The sequence below is a fragment of the Bombina bombina genome, chromosome 2 (genome assembly GCF_027579735.1).
Source record: "Bombina bombina isolate aBomBom1 chromosome 2, aBomBom1.pri, whole genome shotgun sequence".
In the NCBI taxonomy this organism is placed as follows: domain Eukaryota; kingdom Metazoa; phylum Chordata; class Amphibia; order Anura; family Bombinatoridae; genus Bombina; species Bombina bombina.
Window position 1 is genome coordinate 137063055 of NC_069500.1, and position 23611 is coordinate 137086665.

The following is a 23611-nucleotide window of genomic DNA, read 5'->3' on the forward strand; positions in this document are numbered from 1 at the left end:
GTAGGTTAGTCCCAGATTTACAATGCACTGTGAATACAAAATTCCAAGTAGTTGCCCTTAGATGAGGTTGTTAATTATGAAAAGAGGGTAGCTCTGTTGTTGGTATGAGAGCTTGTTGCGGTTGCAATTCAGGAGAGTCCTTTGGCAACACATGATAGTTGGTTCTTTTGCATATGAGGAGAGCCTTGGTTGTAATCCACAATGTATAACTTAGGCTCAAGTAAGTAAGACAGGAAATTTGAAAAGGAGCTCAATTCAGTAACGACTGATAGCTACTCAATCTCAGAATTATTGGAAACTTGCCAAATGCATGCTGGGAATAAATAGACTTCCCTTAAAGGAACAAGCACAGCAAATAATTCACATGACATCTCCCCCCATCAAAGGGGCTGCACCGCAGCCAAAGGAGCCGGCTTATCAGGGTGTGATTGATGGAAACGTAAGACCAAACGAGAAGCGTTAAGATGCTCAGAGGGCTCCCAGGAATCATCTTCGGGCGAGTAACCCTTCCAATGCACCAAGTACTGTAGGGTACCTTTATTCCACCGGGAGTCGAGGATCGACTTGACTTCATAAATTTCTTTGTCAGTGACGATTGGAGGCAAAGCATAATCAGAGGACTGAAGCCTTGTTGGGATAGTAAGGTTTGAGGAGAGACACATGAAATGTGGAATGGATGCGATAAGAAGGTGGCAAGTCCAATATGACAGCATTCTCGTTCACCAGCCCCTTGACTAGGAAGGGTCCTATGAAAAGCTGGGAACATTTCTTACATGGCGTATTGAGTTTGAGGTGCTTTGTTGATAACCATACTCTGTCCCCGATGGCATAAGACGGTGGTTTTCTTCACTTACTGTCGTAATATTTCTTCTGGGAAATTTGTGCAGCTTCAATGTTTTCCCGTAGTTGAGAGAATGAATCAGATAATGAATTTATAGTGCCATCAACCAGAGGGGTTGTGGTACAAGAATGAGTATGACTCTGGAAAATAGGGTGGAAACCATAGTTAGCCAGAAATGGTGAGCATTTTGTAGAAGTATTGTGTAAGTTGTTATAAGCGAACTCTGCGGTATACAGATTATGAAACCACTGATCTTGTTGGAAGGAGCAATGACAATGAAGGTATTGCTCTAACCACTGATTAACCCTCTCAGTCTGCCCATTTGTTTGTGGGTGGTAGGCGGTGCTACAACGATGATCGATTTTCAGTATGGAGGAGAGTTCCTTCAAAAATTTCGATGTAAACTGCGAACCACGGTCCGTAATAATGATGCTAGGGAGACCATGTAATCTGACAACCTCTTTTTTAACCAAGTAGGCAGTTTGTGAAGCAGTGGGGAGTTTCTTATAAGGGGTGAAATGTGCCATCTTCATTAAAAGGTAAAGGTCCACTATAACCAATATGGTGTTATGATTGGATGAAAGAGGTAGATGCACAATGAAGTCCATCCCAATTGTAGACCAAGGATGGTCAGGTATCGGAAGGGGTTTCAACAAACCATATGGATGGGTCTTTTGAGGTTTTAAGATGGCACATACATGACAGGAATTCACATACTCTTTAACAGACGATGCCATGTTTGGCCACGAATAGTTTCTTCCGATCAGTTCAGTTGTTCTACCCATGCCTGGATGTCCAGCTAAGAGGCAGTCATGGTGACTGGCAATCAACGTCTGTCTTAGGGACGGAGGTATGTAGATTTTATCATTGTGATAGTACAAGCCATCTTCGTGTTTTTGGAGCACCTGAATAGGAATTGTAAGATCGGCATGTTGAGAGGTATATGTCATCAGAGTCGATGTTAGTGAGTCCAAGGAAATGTTTGGGAGAGAGTATTGATTGAGGAGGAATGTCAAGGGAAGGGGGCTTAAGAGCCCTGGATAGGGCGTCAGCCTTCCCATTCTTCGAACCAGGCCGGTAGGTAATAAGGAAGTTGAATCTAGCGAAGTATAAACTCCACCTGAGTTGATGTGCTGAAAGAGTTTTGCTAGTTTGTAAGTATTCCAAGTTACGGTGGTCGGTATAGATCAGAATAGGGATAGTGGTACCCTCAAGGAGATGACGCCAGTGTTCCAATGACTTCCTGATGACGAGAAGTTCTTTTTCTCCGATGGAGTAGTTTCTTTCTGGTGCTGACATTAGTTTAGAATAGAAAGCTACTGGGTGGATTGGATCTGTCGGATAAACTTGTTGAGATAATATGGCACCTATTGCATAATTAGAAGCACCGACTTCTAGGATATATGGCAAATTGGGGTTAGGAAAATGCAGGATGGGTGCAGAGGTGAAAGAGAGCTTGAGAGAGTCAAAAGCAAGTTGCGCTTCTTCATCCCAACAGAACGATGCCTGAACTCCAGTGAGTAAAGTGAGTGGTTTGATGATCTTTGAAAAACCTTTGATAAACTTGCGATGGAAGTTGGCAAATCCTAAAAAACGTTGGATGTCCTTTTTAGTTGTAGGAATGGGCCAATTTAGAATAGCATCAACTTTATTTTCTTCCATCCTTAGACCGGCTGGCGTGATCTGATATCCAAGAAAGAGTTCTGTAACATGGAAAAGGCATTTTTCAGGCTTCGCAAATAATTGATGGGTGCGTAACCTGGAGAGAACCCAACTGACGTGCTTGACATGCTGTTCTAGATCTGTTGAATAAATAAGTATGTCGTCTAAGTAAACCACCATGCACACGTCCAAGAGGTCTCTGAAGATGTCATTGATGAACCTTTGGAACGTGGCAGGGGCATTGCAAAGGCCGAAAGGCATCACAAGGTACTCAAATAACCCATAGCGGGTACGGAAAGCGGTCAGCCATTCATCCCCCTCACGTATGCAAACGAGGTTATACGCACCTCTTAAATCCAATTTCGTGTATATTTTAGCTTCACTGAGCCTTTCAACCATCTCCGGAATGAGAGGAAGAGGGTTCAAGTTCTTGATAGTCCTTTTGTTCAGTTGCCGGTAGTCAATTATCTGGCTAGTGAATCATCTTTGTTCTTGACAAAAAAGATGCCTGTTCCTGCTGGAGAGGTGGAGGGCCTGATGAATCCTTTTCTTAAGTTTTCATCTAAGTATGTTTTTAAATGAACCAATTCAGGCTGTGAAAGCAGATATATATGCGCGAAGGGAATTGAAGATCCGGGTATGAGTTCAATGGGGCAATCGTAAATGCGGTGGGGAGGAAGGGTCTCTGCTTCCTTTTTGTTGAATACATTGAGGAAATGGTGATAAACATCTGGTATATTACAAACAGGTGCTTCTGTAGACTGAAAGAGGGATTGAGATACTAGACAGTTCTTCTTGCAGTACTGAGAGTCGAAAATTAACATGCAGATCTTTCCAATTGATAGTGGGTTGGTGATGTTGAAGCCAAGACAATCCCAGCATGGCTGGGAAAAGGGGAGAAGGTAAGACATCAAATGATATCAATTCAGAATGGCCAGTGGAAGTGAGAACCTTCAAAGGTATGGTTTCATGGGTTATAGTATTTACAATAGAACCGTCAATAACACAAATGGAAACCGGAGTTTTTTTTATTTGCAAGGGAATTTTATTGGATTTAGCCAGATCAAGATCAAGAAAATTTGAGTAAGCTCCTGAGTCTATGATGGCTTTAGTAGATACTGCCTGATGATCCCACTGCAAAGAGATAGACAGAAGACAGTAAGCAGAGTCAGTAATGCGGTTGGTGAAACAATTTTTAAAAGAGATGGACTTACTGGGTTTCTGGCGTTGAAGAAGAGGACATTCTCTGACGGAATGTGCAGGGGAGGCACAATACATGCACAAATTTAGTTTTTTCCTGCGGAGTTTCTCATCTGGCTGCAAGGAACCCTTGGTGAATCCGATATCCATAGGAACGGGATGATCTTTTACAGTGGGAGATGATGGATGAGAATAAGATGGACGGTGGGAAGTATCTGAGTGCTGGCGTTCAGCGCGTCTTTCCCTAAGACATCTGTCAATCTGAATACTAAGCTCAATCAATGCTTGTAGAGATCTGGGAGTGTTGGTACGAGCTAACTCATCCTTAAGTGTATCACTGAGACCTAATCTGTATTGATTGCGCAGTCCCATATCACTCCATTCAGAGTCCTTTGAATACAATTTAAATTCTGTAAGGTAGTCCTCAATGGGTTTGCGACCCTGCTTTAAAGAGTGCATCATGTTTTCTGCAGTTAGTTGTTTCTGAGTGTCTTCGTAAATTGTACTCATTTGAGAGAAGAAGTCAGTCAAGGAACCAAGAACTGGATCGTCATTTTCAAAAAACATATCTGCCCAGCTCCTAGCTTCACCTCTTAGAAAGGAGATTACTGTCATGACTTTGATTCTTTCGTTGTGATCGGTTTTTGGTCTCATTTGAAACAGAAGATGACAAGAGTTCTTGAATTGTCTGAACATGGCGCGTTCACCAGAAAATCTCTCAGGCAAAGATACCTGGGGTTCAGGTGTATTATCTCTGACTATGGCACGTAGAGAGTAATTAGGAGAATTGAAGTTCTCCTAGCCCCTGTGAGAGTTGGTCCACACGTTGGGACAAGTTGTAGACTATTGTGGGTAAATCTGCTGGATCCATGATGTCAGACCAATACTTATGTAAGGCAGCTGATGTATTTATGTATATTCAAGTAGTTTTGGTTATCACTTTAAGGGGTAAAAGCTATTTACCAGTATAGGGATCGCAACTGCAGATTGGAAATGAAGGAGAGGTAATTGACAGGAGAGATTGTTTTCCTGTTTATTAGGTTACAGGAGTAGAATTCAAGACACCTGTACTTTTGTAACTGTGGCAGCAGTTGTTGAAGTTCACAGGTATTGGATAATAATTTCCAAATAAAGAGCAAAAGGTTGTAGGAGTGTATACCCTCTTGTGGAATTTTTCACCCAATTCGTGTGACAGGAACAGTTGTAAACTTGTAAGCGTTCAACCCGGAGCTGCAGTAGTAAGCAGGCACTGAGTACACAGAGCGGAGCAGTTAGTGACATCACAAAGAGGTGTGAGTGAATCGACCAATCCTGAGCGTCAGATTGCTGACAGTCTGCAGAAGGGAGAACAGACACAGGATTTCTCAGAGTTTCACGGTTAAAGTCCCGTTATCGTAAGATATAATTAGTAGGTTAGTCCCAGATTTACAATGCACTGTGAATACAAAATTCCAAGTAGTTGCCCTTAGATGAGGTTGTTAATTATGAAAAGAGGGTAGCTCTGTTGTTGGTATGAGAGCTTGTTGCATTTGCAATTCAGGAGAGTCCTTTGGCAATACACGATAGTTGGTTCTTTTGCATATGAGGAGAGCCTTGGTTGTAATCCACAATGTATAACTTAGGCTCAAGTAAGTAAGCCAGGAAATTTGAAGTGCATGCTGGGAATAAATAGACTTCCCTTAAAGGAACAATCACAGCGAATAATTCACATGACAAGGTGAAACTCAAAAAATTAGAATATCGTACAAAAGTTAATTTATTTCACTAATGCAACTTAAAAGGTGAAACTAATATATGAGATAGACTCATTACATGCAAAGCAAGATAGTTCAAGCCGTGATTTTTCATAATTGTGATGATTATGGCTTACAGCTTATGAAAACCCCAAATCCACAATCTCAGAAAATTAGAATATTGTGAAAAGGTGCAATATTCTAGGCTCAAAGTGTACCACTCTAATCAGCTAATTAAGCCATAACACCTGCAAAGGGTTCCTGAGCCTTTAAATGGTCTCTCAGTCTGGTTCAATAGGAATCACAATCATGGGAAAGACTGCTGACCTGACAGTTGTGCAGAAAACCATCATTGACACCCTCCATAAGGAGGGAAAGCCTCAAAAGGTAATTGCAAAAGAAGTTGGATGTTCCCAAAGTGCTGTATCAAAGCACATTAATAGAAAGTTATGTGGAAGGGAAAAGTGTGGAAGAAAAAGGTGCACAAGTAGCAGGGATTACCACAGCCTGGAGCGGATTGTCAAGAAAAGGCCATTCAAAAGTGTTGGGGACTTTCACAAGGAGTGGACTGAGGCTGGAGTCAGTGCATTAAGAGCCACCATACACAGACGGATCCTGGACATGGGCTTCAAATGTCGTATTCCTCTTGTCAAGTCACTCCTGAACAACAAACAACGTCAGAAGCATCTTACCTGGGCTAAAGAAAAACAGACCCGGTCTGCTGCTCAGTGGCCCAAAGTCCTCTTTTCTGATGAGAGCAAATTTTGCATCTCATTTGGAAACCAAGGACCCTGAGTATGGAGGAAGAATGGAGAGGCACACACTGCAAGATGCTTGAAGTCCAGTGTGAATATTACTATTTTTGTCAGCACCCTGGCGGTTGAACTATATATGAGGAGTGCATACCTTTTCGATAATGTGTGTGTATATGTGTATATATATGTGTATTATTATTATTATTCTTTATTTATAAAGCATCAACAGATTACCCATGGGTACAAGGATACAAGTACAGCAGAGAAACAATACAATAAGAGACAAAATTTTACAGAAAAATTCAAGGGGAGTTGAGGGCCCTATTCCCGTGGGAACTTACAATCTAGATGGGTGGGAGGATGGGAAACAGGAGGTGGAGACTGCAAAGGTGAGAATGATATTAGTGAGGAGATAGATGAGGGCAACTGGTGGGTAAGTGAAGTTAATTTGTTAATGAGTTGAATGATAAGCTTCCCTGAACAAAAAGGTCTTTAGGGAACGTTTAAAGAGGAGAGATTAGGGGAAAGTCTGACATCTCGAGGAAGTGCGTTCCAGTGGGTTGGTGCCGCACAAGAGAAGTCCTGTAGTCTAGCATGAGAGGAGGTGATGGTAGAGGATGCAAGAGGCAGGTCATTGTTGGATCTTAGGGGGCGGGCTTGGGTGGGGCAGCAGTGTTGATGGCTTTGTAGGTTAGGGTGAGAATTTTGAATTTAATTCTGCTGTGAATGGGGAGCCAGTGAGGGGACTCACAGAGAGGTGAAGCAGAAATAGAGCATTGAGAGAGGTGGATTAGCCTTGCAGATGCATTTAGAATGGATTGAAGGGGAGAGAGGCGGGAGAGAGAGAGAGGCCAGATAGTAAGTTATTACATTAGTCAAGTTGGGGAATTACCAGGGAGTGGATTAGATGTTTAGTAGCTTCAGCACTCAGAAACTGACGAATTTTGGAGATATTCTATATGTTCTAGATATTCTATATGGAGATATTCTATATGTTCTAGATATTCTATATATTCTAAAATAATTCTATATGTTCAACATGCAGAGAATATTAGGATCCTCAGTCAGCCAGTCTATCCAGTTCTTTGGAAGATCGGTGGATGGGCACAGTGATTTAAATGGTGATTCCATCAGTGACGTATCAGTTGGTGCTTTTGGGCAAGTGATTCAGCTATGGTAAGTTAGTAATAATAATTTTCTAATATGTGAAGCTGCTTAAAAGATATTTTTTTACAATCACTACTATGACCAATGCATCACAATATGCTAGAATTGTATAAAGAATATTTTAGACCATTGAGTATTGCTACCATAATTATCACACAATACTTATCCTATAATTACTTCAGAGAAAACAATTCTAAAAAATAAGATGTGTGAGTAAAAGTGAGTATTTTTGTATTTTTACTCATGAGGCACAGACCATAATTCTGTGGTTCCCAACCTCGTCTTTTTTTTTTTTACAGTAATGTATTATCTGAAGTGAGCATTCATATAAAGTAGCTATCATTTCTGATGAAGGGGACATAGGTTCCCCGAAATGTCAATAAAATTTTGACACTGTTTGTCTGAAATTCCTGCGAGTGCATTATTCTATTTGAATATTTATTTAATTTTTGCACCCAGGTTCCTGTCTTTGGGAGTGTGGATCTGTTTGATTTTTCACCCTGTACTATATTGAAAAAAACATTATTAATACATTATTTGATGTTTTACTTTGTGAATCTAATATATTTTTGAAAATATACACTCATTTCAGATTAGGACAGTTGACTTTATTTAACATCACCTTTTCTTTTAATAACACTTATTAAGCGTTTGGGTACTGAAGACACCAGTTGGTTAAGTTTAGCATGCAGAATTTTCCCCCATTCATCTATTATGCATGTCTTCAGCTGCGCAACTGTACGGGGCCTTCTTTGCCTTATTTTGCACTTTATAATGCCCCACACATTCTCAATCGGAGACAGGTCAGGACTGCAGGCAGGCCATGGTAGTAACCGCACTCTCTGCTTACGCAACCATGTGCTTGTAATGTGGTTTTGCGTTGTCATGCTGGAAAATGCAAGGACATCCCTAGAAAAGATCAAGGGGCCTATTTATCAATCTCTGTATAGAGCTTGATGCCCCGTGTTTCAGGCTCGCCAGAAACACAAGTTATGAAGCAGCGGTCTAAAGACCTCTGCTCCATAACCTGTCCTCCTGCTCTGAGGCGGCGGACAGACATCGCCGAAAATCAACCCGATCCAATACGATCGGGTTGATTGACACCCCCTGCTAGTGGCCGATTGGCCGCGAATCTGCAGGGTGCAATGATAAATACAACAACAAGGGGGTTTGGTTAAGCACACCAAAAAAATATTTTATATATTAGCACACAAAACAATAAGTATTGGCGCACATCCAAAATCTTAAGTCCACATATTTATAACATATTTATATATGCTGCAAAAAATATTTTTGCTTGCTAAATATTATTAAAATTGTTAAAATAAAATGTGATTGTGGTCTATATATAAAGCTAGGGAGTTTCATTCTGTGCAGTCATGATTTGAGGCATAGTACTGCATTGTTGGAATTCTGTATTTGAATATTAGAATCGAATGATTGAGCCCAGCAAAGCTAGACTGATTTAGTGTTAGGACCAGTCTATTTGGGACACCTTGTAAGTGCTGACTGGCTTAGTAGAATATGGCCATATTGTGTGACTAAGATCCCAACTTTATTTAATAATTTAAAAGCATACAGGCAAAGAATTTTGCAGCATAAATATATGTTAATAATATTGCGTGACAATGATCCCAATTTTAAGAATATTTAGCAAGCAAAAATATTTTTTGCAGCATATATAAATATGTTATAAATATGTTGACTTAAGTGTTTGGATGTGCGCCAATAATTGTTTTGTAATTATTTTGGTCACTTTGGCATCACTCTCACAATATGTGTGCTAATATATAAAATGTTTTTTGGTGTGCTTAACCAAACCCCCTTGTTGTTGTATTTCTTAAATAGGGAGCTTACCAAATCCCTTTGGTTAAAGCACACCTCCTGCCCAGGTGTGTTCCAGACAATGTGATTGTGGTATATATATATATAAAGCTAGGGAGTTTAATTCTGTGCAGTCATGATTTGAGGCATAGTACTTGTAATGTTGGAATTCTGTATTTGAATATTAGAATCGAATGATTCAGCCCAGCAAAGCTAAACTGATTAGTGTTAGGACCAGTCTATTTTGGGACACCTTGTAAGTGGTGATTGACTTAGCAGAATATGGCCATATTGTGTGACTAAGATCCCAACTTTATTTAATAATTTAAAAGCATACAGGCAAAATTGTTTGCAGCATAAATATGTTAATAATATTGCGTGACAATGATCCCAATTTTATTTTAACAATTTTAAGAATATTTAGCAAGCAAAAATATTTTTTGCAGCATATATAAATATGTTATAAATATGTGGACTTGGATGTGCGCCAATACTTGTTGTTGTTTTGCAATGATAAATGGCAAGAGCGTTTGCTGTCAGCATTTATCGATGTGCGGCAGACATGATCCACAATATCAGATCATGTCCGCTCGCACCTTCTTAAATATGCCCCCAAGTCTTGATGGCAGCATATGTTGCTCCAAAATGTATACATATCTTTCTGCATTAATGGTGCCCTCACAGATGTGCAAGTTACACATGCAATGGGCACTGACACCCCCTCATACAACGACAGATGGTGGCTTTTGGACCTGATGCTGATAACAGCTTGAATGGTCTTTTTCTTCTTGGCCCAGAGAACATGACAGCTATTTTTTCCAAAAACTATTTTAAATGTTGACTCGTTGGATTAAAAAACATCATTCCACTGTGGTACTGTCCATCTCAGATGAGATCAAGCCTAGAGAAGTTGGCGGCACTCCTGGACAGTGTTGATGTATGGCTTCTGCTTTGCATAGTAAAGCCTTAACTTGAATCTGTGGATGCAGCAGCGAATGGTGTTGACTGTCAAGGTTTATTAAAGTATTCCCAAGCCCGTCAGGATATCCATTACAGACTAGTGAAGGGTTTTGAGACAGTGACATCTGAGGGATCAGAGATCACGCGCATTGAGAGGTGGTTTTCGTCCTTTCCCTTTATGTACTGTAGAAGGTGAAATGAGCAAAATCCTACTGATTTGTCTTTGGAGAATATTGTTCTCAAAGTGTTGGATTACTCGCTGACGCATCTGTTGGCAGATTGTCAAGCCTCGACCCATCCTTGCTCTTGAAGGACTAGGCTTTTATTGGAGGCTCCTTATATACTCTGATTACACGATTGCCTTACCTGCTTCACATCACCTTCTTATTTCAACTCTACATCGATATTAGTCCTAAATTGCCCCTGTCCCAAATTTTTTGTAACGTGTTGCAGTCATCAGATTCAAAATAAGGGTATATTTTCAAACATACATTAAATTCACAAAGTAAAACATTGAATAATGTGTTAATAATGTGTTTTCAATATACTACAGGGTGAATTAAATTTTTTATATGACTTTTTTTTTTGGGGGGGGGTTTCCATACTGTCCCAACTTTTTTGGAATTGGGGTTGTGTGAATATGTATGTACAGGGAGTGCAGAATTATTAGGCAAGTTGTATTTTTGAGGATTAATTTTATTATTGAACAACAACCATGTTCTCAATGAACCCAAAAAACTCATTAATATCAAAGCTGAATAATTTTGGAAGTAGTTTTTAGTTTGTTTTTAGTTATAGCTATTTTAGGGGGATATCTGTGTGTGCAGGTGACTATTACTGTGCATAATTATTAGGCAACTTAACAAAAAACAAATATATACCCATTTCAATTATTTATTTTTACCAGTGAAACCAATATAACATCTCAACATTCACAAATATACATTTCTGACATTCAAAAACAAAACAAAAACAAATCAGTGACCAATATAGCCACCTTTCTTTGCAAGGGCACTCAAAAGCCTGCCATCCATGGATTCTGTCAGTGTTTTTATCTGTTCACCATCAACATTGCGTGCAGCAGCAACCACAGCCTCCCAGACACTGTTCAGAGAGGTGTACTGTTATCCCTCCTTGTAAATCTCACATTTGATGATGGACCACAGGTTCTCAATGGGGTTCAGATCAGGTGAACAAGGAGGCCATGTCATTAGATTTTCTTCTTTTATACCCTTTCTTGCCAGCCACGCTGTGGAGTACTTGGACGCGTGTGATGGAGCATTGTCCTGCATGAAAATCATGTTTTTCTTGAAGGATGCACACTTTTTCCTGTACCACTGCTTGAAGGAGGTGTCTTCCAGAAACTGGCAGTAGGACTGGGAGTTGAGCTTGACTCCATCCTCAACCCGAAAAGGCCCCACAAGCTCATCTTTGATGATACCAGCCCAAACCAGTACTCCACATCCACCTTGCTGGCGTCTGAGTCGGACTGGAGCTCTCTGCCCTTTACCAATCCAGCCACGGGCCCATCCATCTGGCCCATCAAGACTCACTCTCATTTCATCAGTCCATAAAACCTTAGAAAAATCAGTCTTGAGAAATTTCTTTGCCCAGTCTTGACGTTTCAGCTTGTGTGTCTTGTTCAGTGGTGGTCGTCTTTCAGCCTTTCTTACCTTGGCCATGTCTCTGAGTATTGCACACCTTGTGCTTTTGGGCACTCCAGTGATGTTGCAGCTCTGAAATATGGCCAAACTGGTGGCAAGTGGCATCTTGGCAGCTGCACGCTTGACTTTTCTCAGTTCATGGGCAGTTATTTTGCGCCTTGGTTTTTCCACACGCTTCTTGCGACCCTGTTGACTATTTTGAATGAAACGCTTGATTGTTCGATGATCACGCTTCAGAAGCTTTGCAATTTTAAGAGTGCTGCATCCCTCTGCAAGATATCTCACTATTTTTGACTTTTCTGAGCCTGTCAAGTCCTTCTTTTGACCCATTTTGCCAAAGGAAAGGAAGTTGCCTAATAATTATGCACACCTGATATAGGGTGTTGATGTCATTAGACCACACCCCTTCTCATTACAGAGATGCACATCACCTAATATGCTTAATTGGTAGTAGGCTTTCGAGCCTATACAGCTTGGAGTAAGACAACATGCATAAAGAGGATGATGTGGTCAAAATACTCATTTGCCTAATAATTCTGCACTCCCTGTATGTATGTATATATGTATGTTTATATATATATCTTTTTTGTGGGAGTAATCACCAGTACCACCACCTCTGCCATCTCATAATATCTGATATTTGCAACCATTGTGTAAATCTAGTTTTCACAAGAGGGGGCTGCAAAATATATGAAGCATTATATATAACTTTGTCCCTTTTGCTTTTCTCGAAGTTAATATATCAATCAATAATCGTTTTTTTAGTACTCACTAATATATATATATATATATATATATATATATATATATATATATATATACACAAAAGCACTATATATATATATATATATATATATATATATATGGAAAAAATTAAGAGACCACTGCAAAATTATCAGTTTCTCTGTTTTTTCTATTTATAGGTATGTGTTTGAGTAACACATTAAGGGAAACAATTTTACAGTATGCTGCCCCTTTAAATTGTAAAGTTTTAAGTAATCACCTTTTTTGGATAACATGGGACTTTTTTATACTTAAAACATGATACTTGCCAATATTCCCTAGAGCAATTAATTTAATTTAATTTATAAAGGGCTAGATTACAAGTGAAGTGCTATTTTAATGTGTGCCCGTAAACTAGCAAATTTGCCCGTTTACTAGGACATGTAAAAATAACTAGCAATTACCAGTGGCTATTTAATGATCCCACAAGCTCGCAAGAGCACTTTGTACAATTAACCAGAGGTCAGACCTCTGGTTATTTAAAAAAAATGTGCCCCAATTGCCTCCAAAATAAAGTGTACAGTTCTTTTTATTAAATAAAAATTATGAGAATCTTTATTTTTTTTTTAAGAAAAATTGAAAGTGAGCGGATATGGGGTGTTAGAAAAAAATTAAAAATAAAAGTGTCTTTACATTGAAGTCTATAGGGACTGTGTTTTTACTTTTAAGGGGCCTATTTATCATGATGCGAGCGGACATGATCTGATATTGCGGCCGCTAGCAGGGGGTGTCAATCAACCCGATTGGGTTGATTTCCGGTGATGTCTGTCCGTCGCCTCAAAGCAGGCGGACAGGTTATGGAGCAGTGGCCTTTAGGTTATGGAGAAGGCTCGCCAGAAACACGGGGCCCCTATGTGTTTATATGTGTATAAGCATATACATATACAGTATATGTAAATATATATGCATATATAGATATATATTTTTAATTTGCTGCCCAATGCTGTGCGACTTACCCCTTGCACTGCGCTAGGTTCTCATGGCATGCGAACGAGGCTCCCATTGGAGCCTAGGGAAGCGCACGTTTGCATTGTGCTTAACTTGTAATACCAGCACACATTTGCGTGCACCAGTATTACTGAGTGGAGTGGAAATATAGTGCTTGCGAAAGCACAATTTTGCGCTCCACTCATAATCTAGTCCAAAATGTTTATCATGAGGTATATAACAAATACTTAATTAAGGGCCAGATTTTGAGTGCAATATGTATTTATGAATAAATAATTATCGTGAGCGGATCAGCGTGCAAGATAACTTTTTATTTTCAACTTGTAATACGAGCGCAGCTTGACGCACTCAAAAAGCTAACTTCTAGTGCATTTAATGCTTGAGTGGGAGCGTTAAATAGTGCTCCGCTTGTAATCTGGCCCTAAATGAGTTATTCTACTAACTACTGGCAAGTATCATGATTTTAAGTATAAAAAAGTCACATGGTCTATCAAAGTTTTTCTTTACAATTAATGAAAGCACTTGTGAAATATTCAATAGTAATCGTGGAAAAATAAAAAAGCTTAAATATATTATTCTTGCATTGAAAATTGTTTCCATATTTTGCTGTCATCAGGTCACAGAGCATAGCAGATGTTTCCATTAAGGCTTCATTTATACCAGAATATATAACTCTTACCAACAAGAATAGTGAAGTAACTGTAAAAATATGTTTAAGTGCTAATTTTCGACCATCCAACTCCAAAACCACAGTAGGTAAGTACCCGGGGGGGAAAATTAACCTTCCTGCACAGAAAAATGCAGAAATTCTATTTAGGAAAATGTAGCAGATTTGATTAGATGAGCTATATAACTATGGGCAAGTTCTCAATGATCCGAATTGATATGTTTGCTTCTTTTTCTAAGCTTTTGTAACCCATTAGTACAGCTGTCATTGAACGGGAGTCACAGGACAGTCTACTTGAAAATGTTTATTGTTTAAAAAGATAGATAATCCCTTTATTACCCATTAACTAGTTTTGCATAACCAACACTTATATTAAAACACTTTTTACCTCTGTGTTTACCTTGTAGCAAAGTCTCTGCAGACTGCTCCCTTATTTCTGTTCTTTTGACAGACTTGCATTTTAGCCAATCAGTGCCGACTCATAAATAACTCCACAGAAGTGAGCACAATGTTATCTCTATGGCACATCTTAGCCAGCGCTGTCTATCTGTGAAAAACTGTCAAAATGCACTAAAATAAGAGGTAGCCTTTAAGTGCTTAGAAATTAGCATATGAGCCTATCTAGGTTTAGCTTTCAACAAAGAATACCAAGAAAACAAATCAAATTTTATGATAAAAGTAAATTGAAAAGTTGTTCAAAATTGCATGCCCTATCTGAACCATTAAAGTTTTATTTTGAATAGACTGTCACTTTAAATTAAAGACCTAAAAACTGAAAACTGAATAGAGTGCAATTGATAGCACAAGGTGCATTATCTTTTGCACGAACTCACACTTCGGGGCCGATTTATCAAGGGGCGAACGGCCCCTGATGCCCCTGTTTCCGCGCAGTTATAAGACCGCTGCTCCTTAACTGGTCCACCTGCTCTGAGGCTGTGGACATCAATCCACCTGATCGTATTAGATCGGGTTGATTGTCACCCCCTGTTAGCAGGTGATTGGCCACGAATCTGCAGGGGGTGGCATTGCACAAGCAGTTCACTAAAACTGCTTGTGCAATGTTAAATGCCGACAGCGTATGCTGTTAGCATTCAGCGATGTCTGGCGGACATGATACGCTACAGCATATCATGTCCGCCAAACATTGATAAATCGGCCCCTAAGAATAACTGGTATTACAAGTTGATGGTTAAATATTTTAGCCAAAGAGGCCCATTTATCAAGCTCCGTATGGAGCTTGTGGGCCCGTGTTTCTGGCGAGTCTTCAGACTCGCCAGAAACAGCAGTTATGAAGCAGCGGTCTAAAGACTGCTGCTCCATAACCCTGTCCGCCTACTCTGAGCAGGCGGACATGAATCGCCACAATTCAACCCGATCGAGTATGATCGGGTTGATTGACACCTCCCTGCTGGCGGCCCATTGGCCACGAGTCTGCAGGGGACGGCATTGCACCAGCAGCTCTTGTGAGCTGCTGGTGCAATGCTGGATACGGAGAGCGTATTGCTCTCCGCATTCAGTGAGGTCTTGTGGACCTGATCCGCACTGTCGGATCAGGTCCGCAAGACCTTTGATAAATAAGCCTCAAAGTGTCTTAATGCAGCCAAAACCATTTAGCAAACACTATACTTTTAATGGATAGTGCAGGGAGCGTTATTAGAGTGCATGTATTTATGAATGTTGTTTTACTTAAAAGGACAGTCTATTCCAAAATGTTTAATTGTTAAAAAGATAGCTAACACCTTTACTACCAATTCCCCAGCTTTGCACAACCGACAATGTTATATTATTATACTTTATAACTTGTAAACTTTTTATAAATTTCTGCCTGTCTCGAAACCACTACAGACCGCCTCTCATCTCAGTGCATTTGTATAGCTTTTCACAGTTAGACACTGCTTGTTCATGTGTGTCATATAGATAATATTGTGCTCACTCCTGTGGAGTTATTCACGAGTCAACACTATTTGGCTAAAATACAAGTCTGTAAATAGCACTGAGAAAAAGGTACAGTCTGCAGAGACTTAGATACAAGGTAATCACAAAGGTAAAAAGTTTATTAATATAGCCGCGTTGGTTAGGCAAACCTGGGGAATGGGTAATAAAATGATCATATCTATTTGTAAACACTGTAAATTTGGACGTAGAAAAACAACATATTTTACAATTATTATTCAGTATGATAACCTTCTATATCTTCACAATATTTTTAGCTGTCATATACAATGCAACTATAGACGCTGATCTCCAGTCATCACGAGTAACCTCTAGAGGACAGTTTAAAGAAAATAATGATCGACTTTTACAGAAAAGTGTTGAAATTAGTTCAGTGGAAAGCTGCTTTGAGCACATATTCTATGTTCAGGTAAGGCAAAACAATTTATTAATGTATTCAGTATAATTAATTGAAATGTTCCTTATGGTAAAATTAATAGAAGTTAATTAGAAAGTTGTTTAAAATGACATGCTCTTTCTAAATCATGAAAGAAAAAAATAGATAAGGAAGCAATGAAATAGATTGTCAGGAAATTACCTAGTTTAGTAGAAGTATTAATGTTTTTGGATTCAGTTCAGGTGATTTGCACATTTTATATTTAAAAGGCAAAAAAAAGTTTTGTTTATACCAAATCATTAAAATAAGACCATCCAAAAAAATAAATTACCTTCTTTATATACCTTGTACTGTATAAACTTCTTATGTATCCAGATTTGTACTTAACAATAAATCGATGTCTTAATACTTAAAGGGACACTCAAGTCAAAATTAAACTTTCATGATTCAGATACAGCATGCAATTTTTAACAACTTTCCAATTTACTTCCATTAACAAAATGTGCACAGTCTTTTTATATTTAAACTTTTTGAGTCACCAACTCCTACTGAGCATGTGCAAGAATTCACAGCAAATACGTATATGCATTTGTGATTGGCTGATAACTGTCACGTGGTACAGGGGGAGTGGAAATAGACATAACTTTTAAAATTGTCAGAATAAAAATCTACTCATCTGAAGTTCAGACTAAGTGCTATTGCATTGTCTTGTTATCATGCATTTGTTGATTATGCAAATCTACAGTGTTGACTGCTCCTTTAAAGGAGAAGCATAGTGGTGGAAAGGTCAATGGCAAAAGTCTAAGGTTCTGAACACTTACACCACTACAATTACCCATCTCCTTCCTATTATAGTCGGTTCATTCATGGCCAAGCAAAAACATATTTGGAGGAAGGTATAAGTAAGGGGGTTGATGATAAATTAACATACATATCCATGATATAGTATATATTAGTTCCACAGGAAACTGATACCTAACAACTATATCCTTTTCTACTAATAAAAATAAAGAGCTGAAATACCTAAATATTCATCCTTCAGCTACTTCAGACACTGGTTCCTTTCCAGTCAGAAGATAAAGGGGATATTCAGCGAGCTCTGGCCTCATTACCTGCTAAGGGCTAGATTATAAGTGGAACATAAATTAAAGCTTCCACTCGAGTGTTAACTTCGCTAGAAGGAAGCTTTTTTTGCTTGTCAGGTTGCACTCATATTTTACAAGATGAAAGTAAATTGATTTTGCTCTTGCGCTAACTCGATAAGCGCAAAAAGCTAAAGTTAGAATACTGCATGCGCGTTCAAATATTCCCTTATAGAAGTCAATGAAGAAAAAAAGTAACAAAAAAAACCCTAACACCCCACTCTACCACAAATCCGATCGCTTATTCTAACACGACATGAAAATATGAATATTTCACATTTCAATGTTCTTCATATACAAGAATATGTTATATGTATTCATAAATAAATATTTCCACATATATCTCATGGTATTTTGGTACAATATATATTTATACATATATATAAATATCTATTTAGAAATTTAAAGGACATTTTCTGCTATGTTCAGAACATTGGAATGTGAAACATTTTTAGTAAATACATAAACAGTATACTTTACTAAATATGAATATTGCATAAATATGCTTTAAAATGTTTTCATCTACTTAACTGCAACGGACTTCAATGCACTTATATATGTCTATATGTGTTCATATGTATGTAAGTGTTTATATGTGTATATATGTCTGTAAATACATATATACACATATAAATACATAAATACATATATACACATATAAATACATAAATACATATATACACATATAAATACATAAATACACATATAAATACATAAATTCATATGTATATATATATATATATATATACATACATATACATCTTTAGAGATGTATATTTATGTATGTCTTTGTTAAAGCCCTTTGTCTGCCTTACATGTTACAGACCGTAGCCATTTCACTCTAAAATGTGTTTTTACAACTGAAAAAATAAATCAATAAATATTTTTTGAGTGGGTCCATACTATTTATCCCACTAAAGAAATATGGTGCTGGAGTGGAACAGAACATATATGCTTTTACAGGCAATTATTGACTGACATACAAATAAAGGGGGGTAGTTATCAACGCGTCTACTTTACCTGCCTTCGCCGGTTCAATACGCCCGCCTAAGCTCGCCTACCATCGCTGCCACGGACCTGCAAAATTTTGCCTAAGTTATCAATAAAGCTGTCAAAAAGCCGCGCACCAAGTACGGGGCGATGAGCAGCGGACTGTGAGAGTTATCACTCATCCGATCTCGCTGCTCTTCGGCTTTTTCCCAGCTTTATTACTAGCCTGTCACTAAGCACCCACACTAACGACACTGTTCTACCCCCTATACCGGCGCCCCCGGAGCCCCCCGCAACTCAATAAAGTTATTAACCCCTAAACCGCCGCTCCCGGTCCCCGCCGCAACTCTTATAAATGTATTAACCCCTAAACTGCCACCTACATTATACCTAGTAACCCCTATCCTGCCCCCCCCTATACCGCCGCCACCTATAATAAAGTTATTAACCCCTATCCTGCGGATCCCGGACCTCGCCGCAACTAAATAAATAGTTTAACCCCTAAACCGCCGCTCCCGGACCCCACCGCAACCTATATTAAACTTATTAACCCCTAATCTGCCCCCCCTACACCGTCGCCACCTATAATAAGTTTATTAACCCCTATCCTGCCCCCCCTACACCGCCGCCACTGTAATAAAATTATTAACCCCTAAATCTAAGTCTAACACTAACCCTAACACCCCCTAACTTAAATATTAATTAAATAAATCTAAATAATATTTATCTTATTAAATAAATTAATCATATTTAAAACTAAATACTTACCTTTAAAATAAACCCTAATATAGCTACAATATAAATAATAATTATATTGTAGCTATTTTAGGATTTATTTTTATTTTGCAGGTAACTTTCAATTTATTTTAACTAGGTACAATAGCTATTAAATAGTTATTAACTATTTAATAGCTACCTAGCTAAAATAAAGAGAAATTTACCTGTAAAGTAAAAACTAACCTAAGTTACAATTACACCTAACACTACACTATACTTAAATAAATTAATCCTATTTAAAACGAAATACTTACCTGTAAACTAAACCCTAAGATAGCTACAATATAATTAATAATTATATTGTAGCTATCTTAGGATTTATATTTATTTTACAGGTAACTTTGTATTTATTTTAGCTAGTTAGAATAGTTATTAAATAGTTATTAACTATTTAATAACTACCTAGCTAAAAGAAATACAAAATTACCTGTAAAATAAATCCTAACCTAAGTTACAATTAAACCTAACACTACACTATCATTAAATTAATTAAATAAATTAGTTACAAATAACTACAATTAAATTAAATTAAATAAACTAAAGTACAAAAAATAAAAAAGCTAAGTTACAAAAATTAAAAAAAATAAGTTACAAACATTTAAAAAATATTACAACAATTTTAAGCTACTTACACCTAATCTAAGCCCCTTAATAAAATAACAAAGCCCCCCAAAATAAACAAATGCCCTACCCTATTCTAAAATAAAAAGTTCAAAGCTCTTTTACCTTACCAGCCCTTAAAAGGGCCTTTTGCGGGGCATGCCCCAAAGAATTCTGCTCTTTTGCCTGTAAAAGAAAAATACAACCCCCCAACATTAAAACCCACCACCCACATACCCCTAATCTAACCCAAACCCCCCTTAAATAAACCTAACACTACCCCCCTGAAGATCATCCTACCTTGAGTCGTCTTCAGCCAGCCGACCCACCAATGGAACCGAAGAGGAGATCCGGAGCAGCAGAAGTCATCATCCAGGCGGCGCGGAAGAAGTCTTCCATCCAATAGAAGTCTACATCCAGACGGCGTCTTCAATCTTCATCCATCCGGAGCGGAGCCATCTTCAGACAAGCCGATGCGGAGCCATCCTCTTCTTCCCGACGACTAACGACGAATGGATATTCCTTTAAGGGACGTCATCCAAGATAGCGTATCTTCAATTCCAATTGGCTGATAGGATTCTATCAGCCAATCGGAATTAAGGTAGGAAAAATCTGATTGGCTGATTGAATCAGCCATTGCCAATCAGATTGACGTTCAATCCGATTGGCTGATCCAATCAGCCAATCAGATTGAGCTCGCATTCTATTGGCTGGTCCGATCAGGCAATATTTTACAGGTAATTTTGTATTTCTTTTAGCTAGGTAGTTATTAAATAGTTAATAACTATTTAATAACTATTCTAACTAGCTAAAATAAATACAAAGTTACCTGTAAAATAAATATAAATCCTAAAATAGCTACAATATATTTATTAATTATATTGTAGCTATCTTAGGTTTTTTTTTACAGGTAAGTATTTAGTTTTAAATAGGATTAATTTATTTAAGTATAATGTAGTGTTAGGTGTAATTGTAACTTAGGTTAGTTTTTATTTTACAGGTAAATTTCTCTTTAATTTAGCTAGGTAGCTATTAAATAGTTAATAACTATTTAATAGCTATTGTACCTAGTTAAAATAAACTGAAAGTTGCCTGCAAAATAAAAATAAATCCTAAAATAGCTACAATATAATTATTATTTATATTGTAGCTATATTAGGGTTTATTTTAAAGGTATTTAGTTTTAAATAGGATTAATTTATTTAATAAGATAAATATTATTTAGATTTATTTAATTAATATTTAAGTTAGGGGGGTGTTAGAGTTAGTGTTAGACTTAGGTTTAGGGGTTAATAATTTTATTACAGTGGCGGAGGTGTAGGGGGGGGCAGGATAGGGGTTAATAAACTTATTATAGGTGGCGACGGTGTAGGGGGGGGGCAGGATAGGGGTTAATAAACTTATTATAGGTGGCGACAGTGTAGGGGGGGCAGATTAGGGGTTAATATAGGTTTGTGGCGGGGTCCGTGAGCGGCGGTTTAGGGGTTAAACTATTTATTTAGTTGCGGCGAAGTCCGGGATCCGCAGGATAGGGGTTAATAACTTTATTATAGGGGTTAATAGGTATAATGTAGGTGGCGGCGGGGTCTGGGAGCGGCGGTTTAGGGGTTAATACATATATTATAGTTGCGGCGGGGACCGGGAGCGGCTTTTTAGGGGTTAACATATTTAGTATAGCTTGCGGTGGGCTCCGGGAGCGGCGGTTTAGGGGGTAATACATTTATTTAGTTGCGGCGGTGTAGGGGGGGGCAGATTAGGGGTGTTTAGACTCGGGGTACATGTTAGAGTGTTAGGTGTAGACAGCTCCCATAGGAAGCAATGGGATGTCGGGCAGTAGCGAACATGAACTTTCGCTATGGTCAGACTCCCATTGATTCCTATGGGATCCGCCGCCTCCAGGGCAGCGGTTTGAAAACCAGGTACGCTGGGCCGGAAAAGTGCCGAGCGTACCTGCTAGTTTTTTGATAACTAGCAAAAGTAGTCAGATAGTGCCGCACTTGTGTGCGGAACATCTGGAGTGACGTAAGAATCGATCTGTGTCAGACTGAGTCCGGCGGATCGAAGCTTACGTCACAAAATTCTACTTTTGCCGGTATCTAGGGCTTGATAACTAAGGCGAATCAGCCTCACCACAAATACGCTGTGGAATTCCAGCGTATTTGAGGTTGACGGCTTGATAACTAGGCCTCAAAGTCTGGATGGATAGAAAATATCTATATGTAAAGAATGACTCAAATAATGTATACACAGCGCATTTTTGTACACTACTTTCAAATAAGGCATTTAATTACATACAAGTTTCTGTCCTCTCACCCACATAAACAAATTTTGACAACTTCATAAAAGCTTTTGCAAAATGATTTTCAAGTGCAACCTGTAAATCCTTAAATTGCATTTTACTAATCTGTACAAATCTTAAAATCCAAAATTTATGGAAGAGCACAATGCAAGAACCACCATGAAGGGTGGCTGGGTGAAAGTAGTGTCTAACTTCTTACAATTGGAGAAACACTCCTATCAAAAACAAGGTTTGGTCGACCACTTTACCTATGGGGTATTTCATTGGTCTTAATTCTTCTCAGGATTAGTAAATGAATAAGTAAAACATAAAACTTTTATTGTCTGGCAGAAGGAGGAGGATGAAAGTGAATGTCCCAACTCTAAGATGAAGATGTTGGGGAAAATGTTGGGCATAGTCATTAAAATTTTAAATGGAATGGAAAACGTTGTCTCTGCTCATGGGTATAATTACATTATGTCTCACATTACTTGTATGTTGATCAGTTATTTTTTTGTTTATTTAAACAAGAATATAAATTAGATACTGAATTCCTGTGTGTACACAATTTGGCCCTTATATAGTAATTTACTTTACCTATTACAGGTTTATTGACCTTTAGAATAGTAGAGGATATTTTATCTGAGATGTTTTTATCTTTAACAAACAAGGGTTCAGTGGCCAATCTGTATACGGAGACACTTTTGGTAAATGAAAGTACCCTGAAACAGATGATTTTGTCATAGATCATACATACAGACCCACTATCTCAACAATTACTACAAATAAAGGGAACAAACAACTTATAAGTATCTAATCTGAATGTAAGTAATAGAGATATTTTGGAAATACTGCTTTTAAAACTTAGGCCACCTATTCAAAGTGCAAGGTTTTTTAATGGGTTAGAATACCACTGAAAGAAAGTATAAAAAAAAAAGCAAAAAAATAAACACTCTGAATGTGACATGTTTGCCCTAACAAATTCTAATGGAATAAAACAGACATTCAAGTGATCTTAGGAATTTATTTGAAAATAAAATGTTCTATCACTATTAAATGCTGTAATATCTTACACTAAAATACACCTTAATCAATGTGGATGCCTTTTTATCAATAGGAGCCATCAGATGCAGACAATGCCCTGGCTTTACGTATTAAAATTGCAGCTCAAAATCCCAGTGCAAGCCCAGTATTAAATCCTTACTCCTCAGGTTCAAGTGAATGGTTTGTAAGTACAAAAATAAAAAACGTTTACTTTCTTTGTAAGATACATTCCTGTCATCCCATCAAT

At 38.1% G+C, this 23611-nt stretch overlaps 1 protein-coding gene across 2 annotated transcripts in view; it reads left to right on the top strand.

Moving 5' to 3' along the window:
* Positions 1 to 23611, top strand: part of ITGA2 (integrin subunit alpha 2) — a 266068-nt gene that overhangs the window by 195283 nt on the left and 47174 nt on the right. For both annotated transcript variants that reach the window (XR_008400607.1, XM_053701265.1), the window contains exons 15-18: positions 7237 to 7367; positions 14154 to 14293; positions 16415 to 16566; positions 23438 to 23548. Coding sequence is in view for 1 of the 2 variants with exons in the window: in XM_053701265.1 (XP_053557240.1) it covers positions 7237 to 7367; positions 14154 to 14293; positions 16415 to 16566; positions 23438 to 23548 (534 nt within the window). In the remaining variant the exon portion in view is untranslated. The remainder of the gene's footprint in view (positions 1 to 7236; positions 7368 to 14153; positions 14294 to 16414; positions 16567 to 23437; positions 23549 to 23611) is intronic.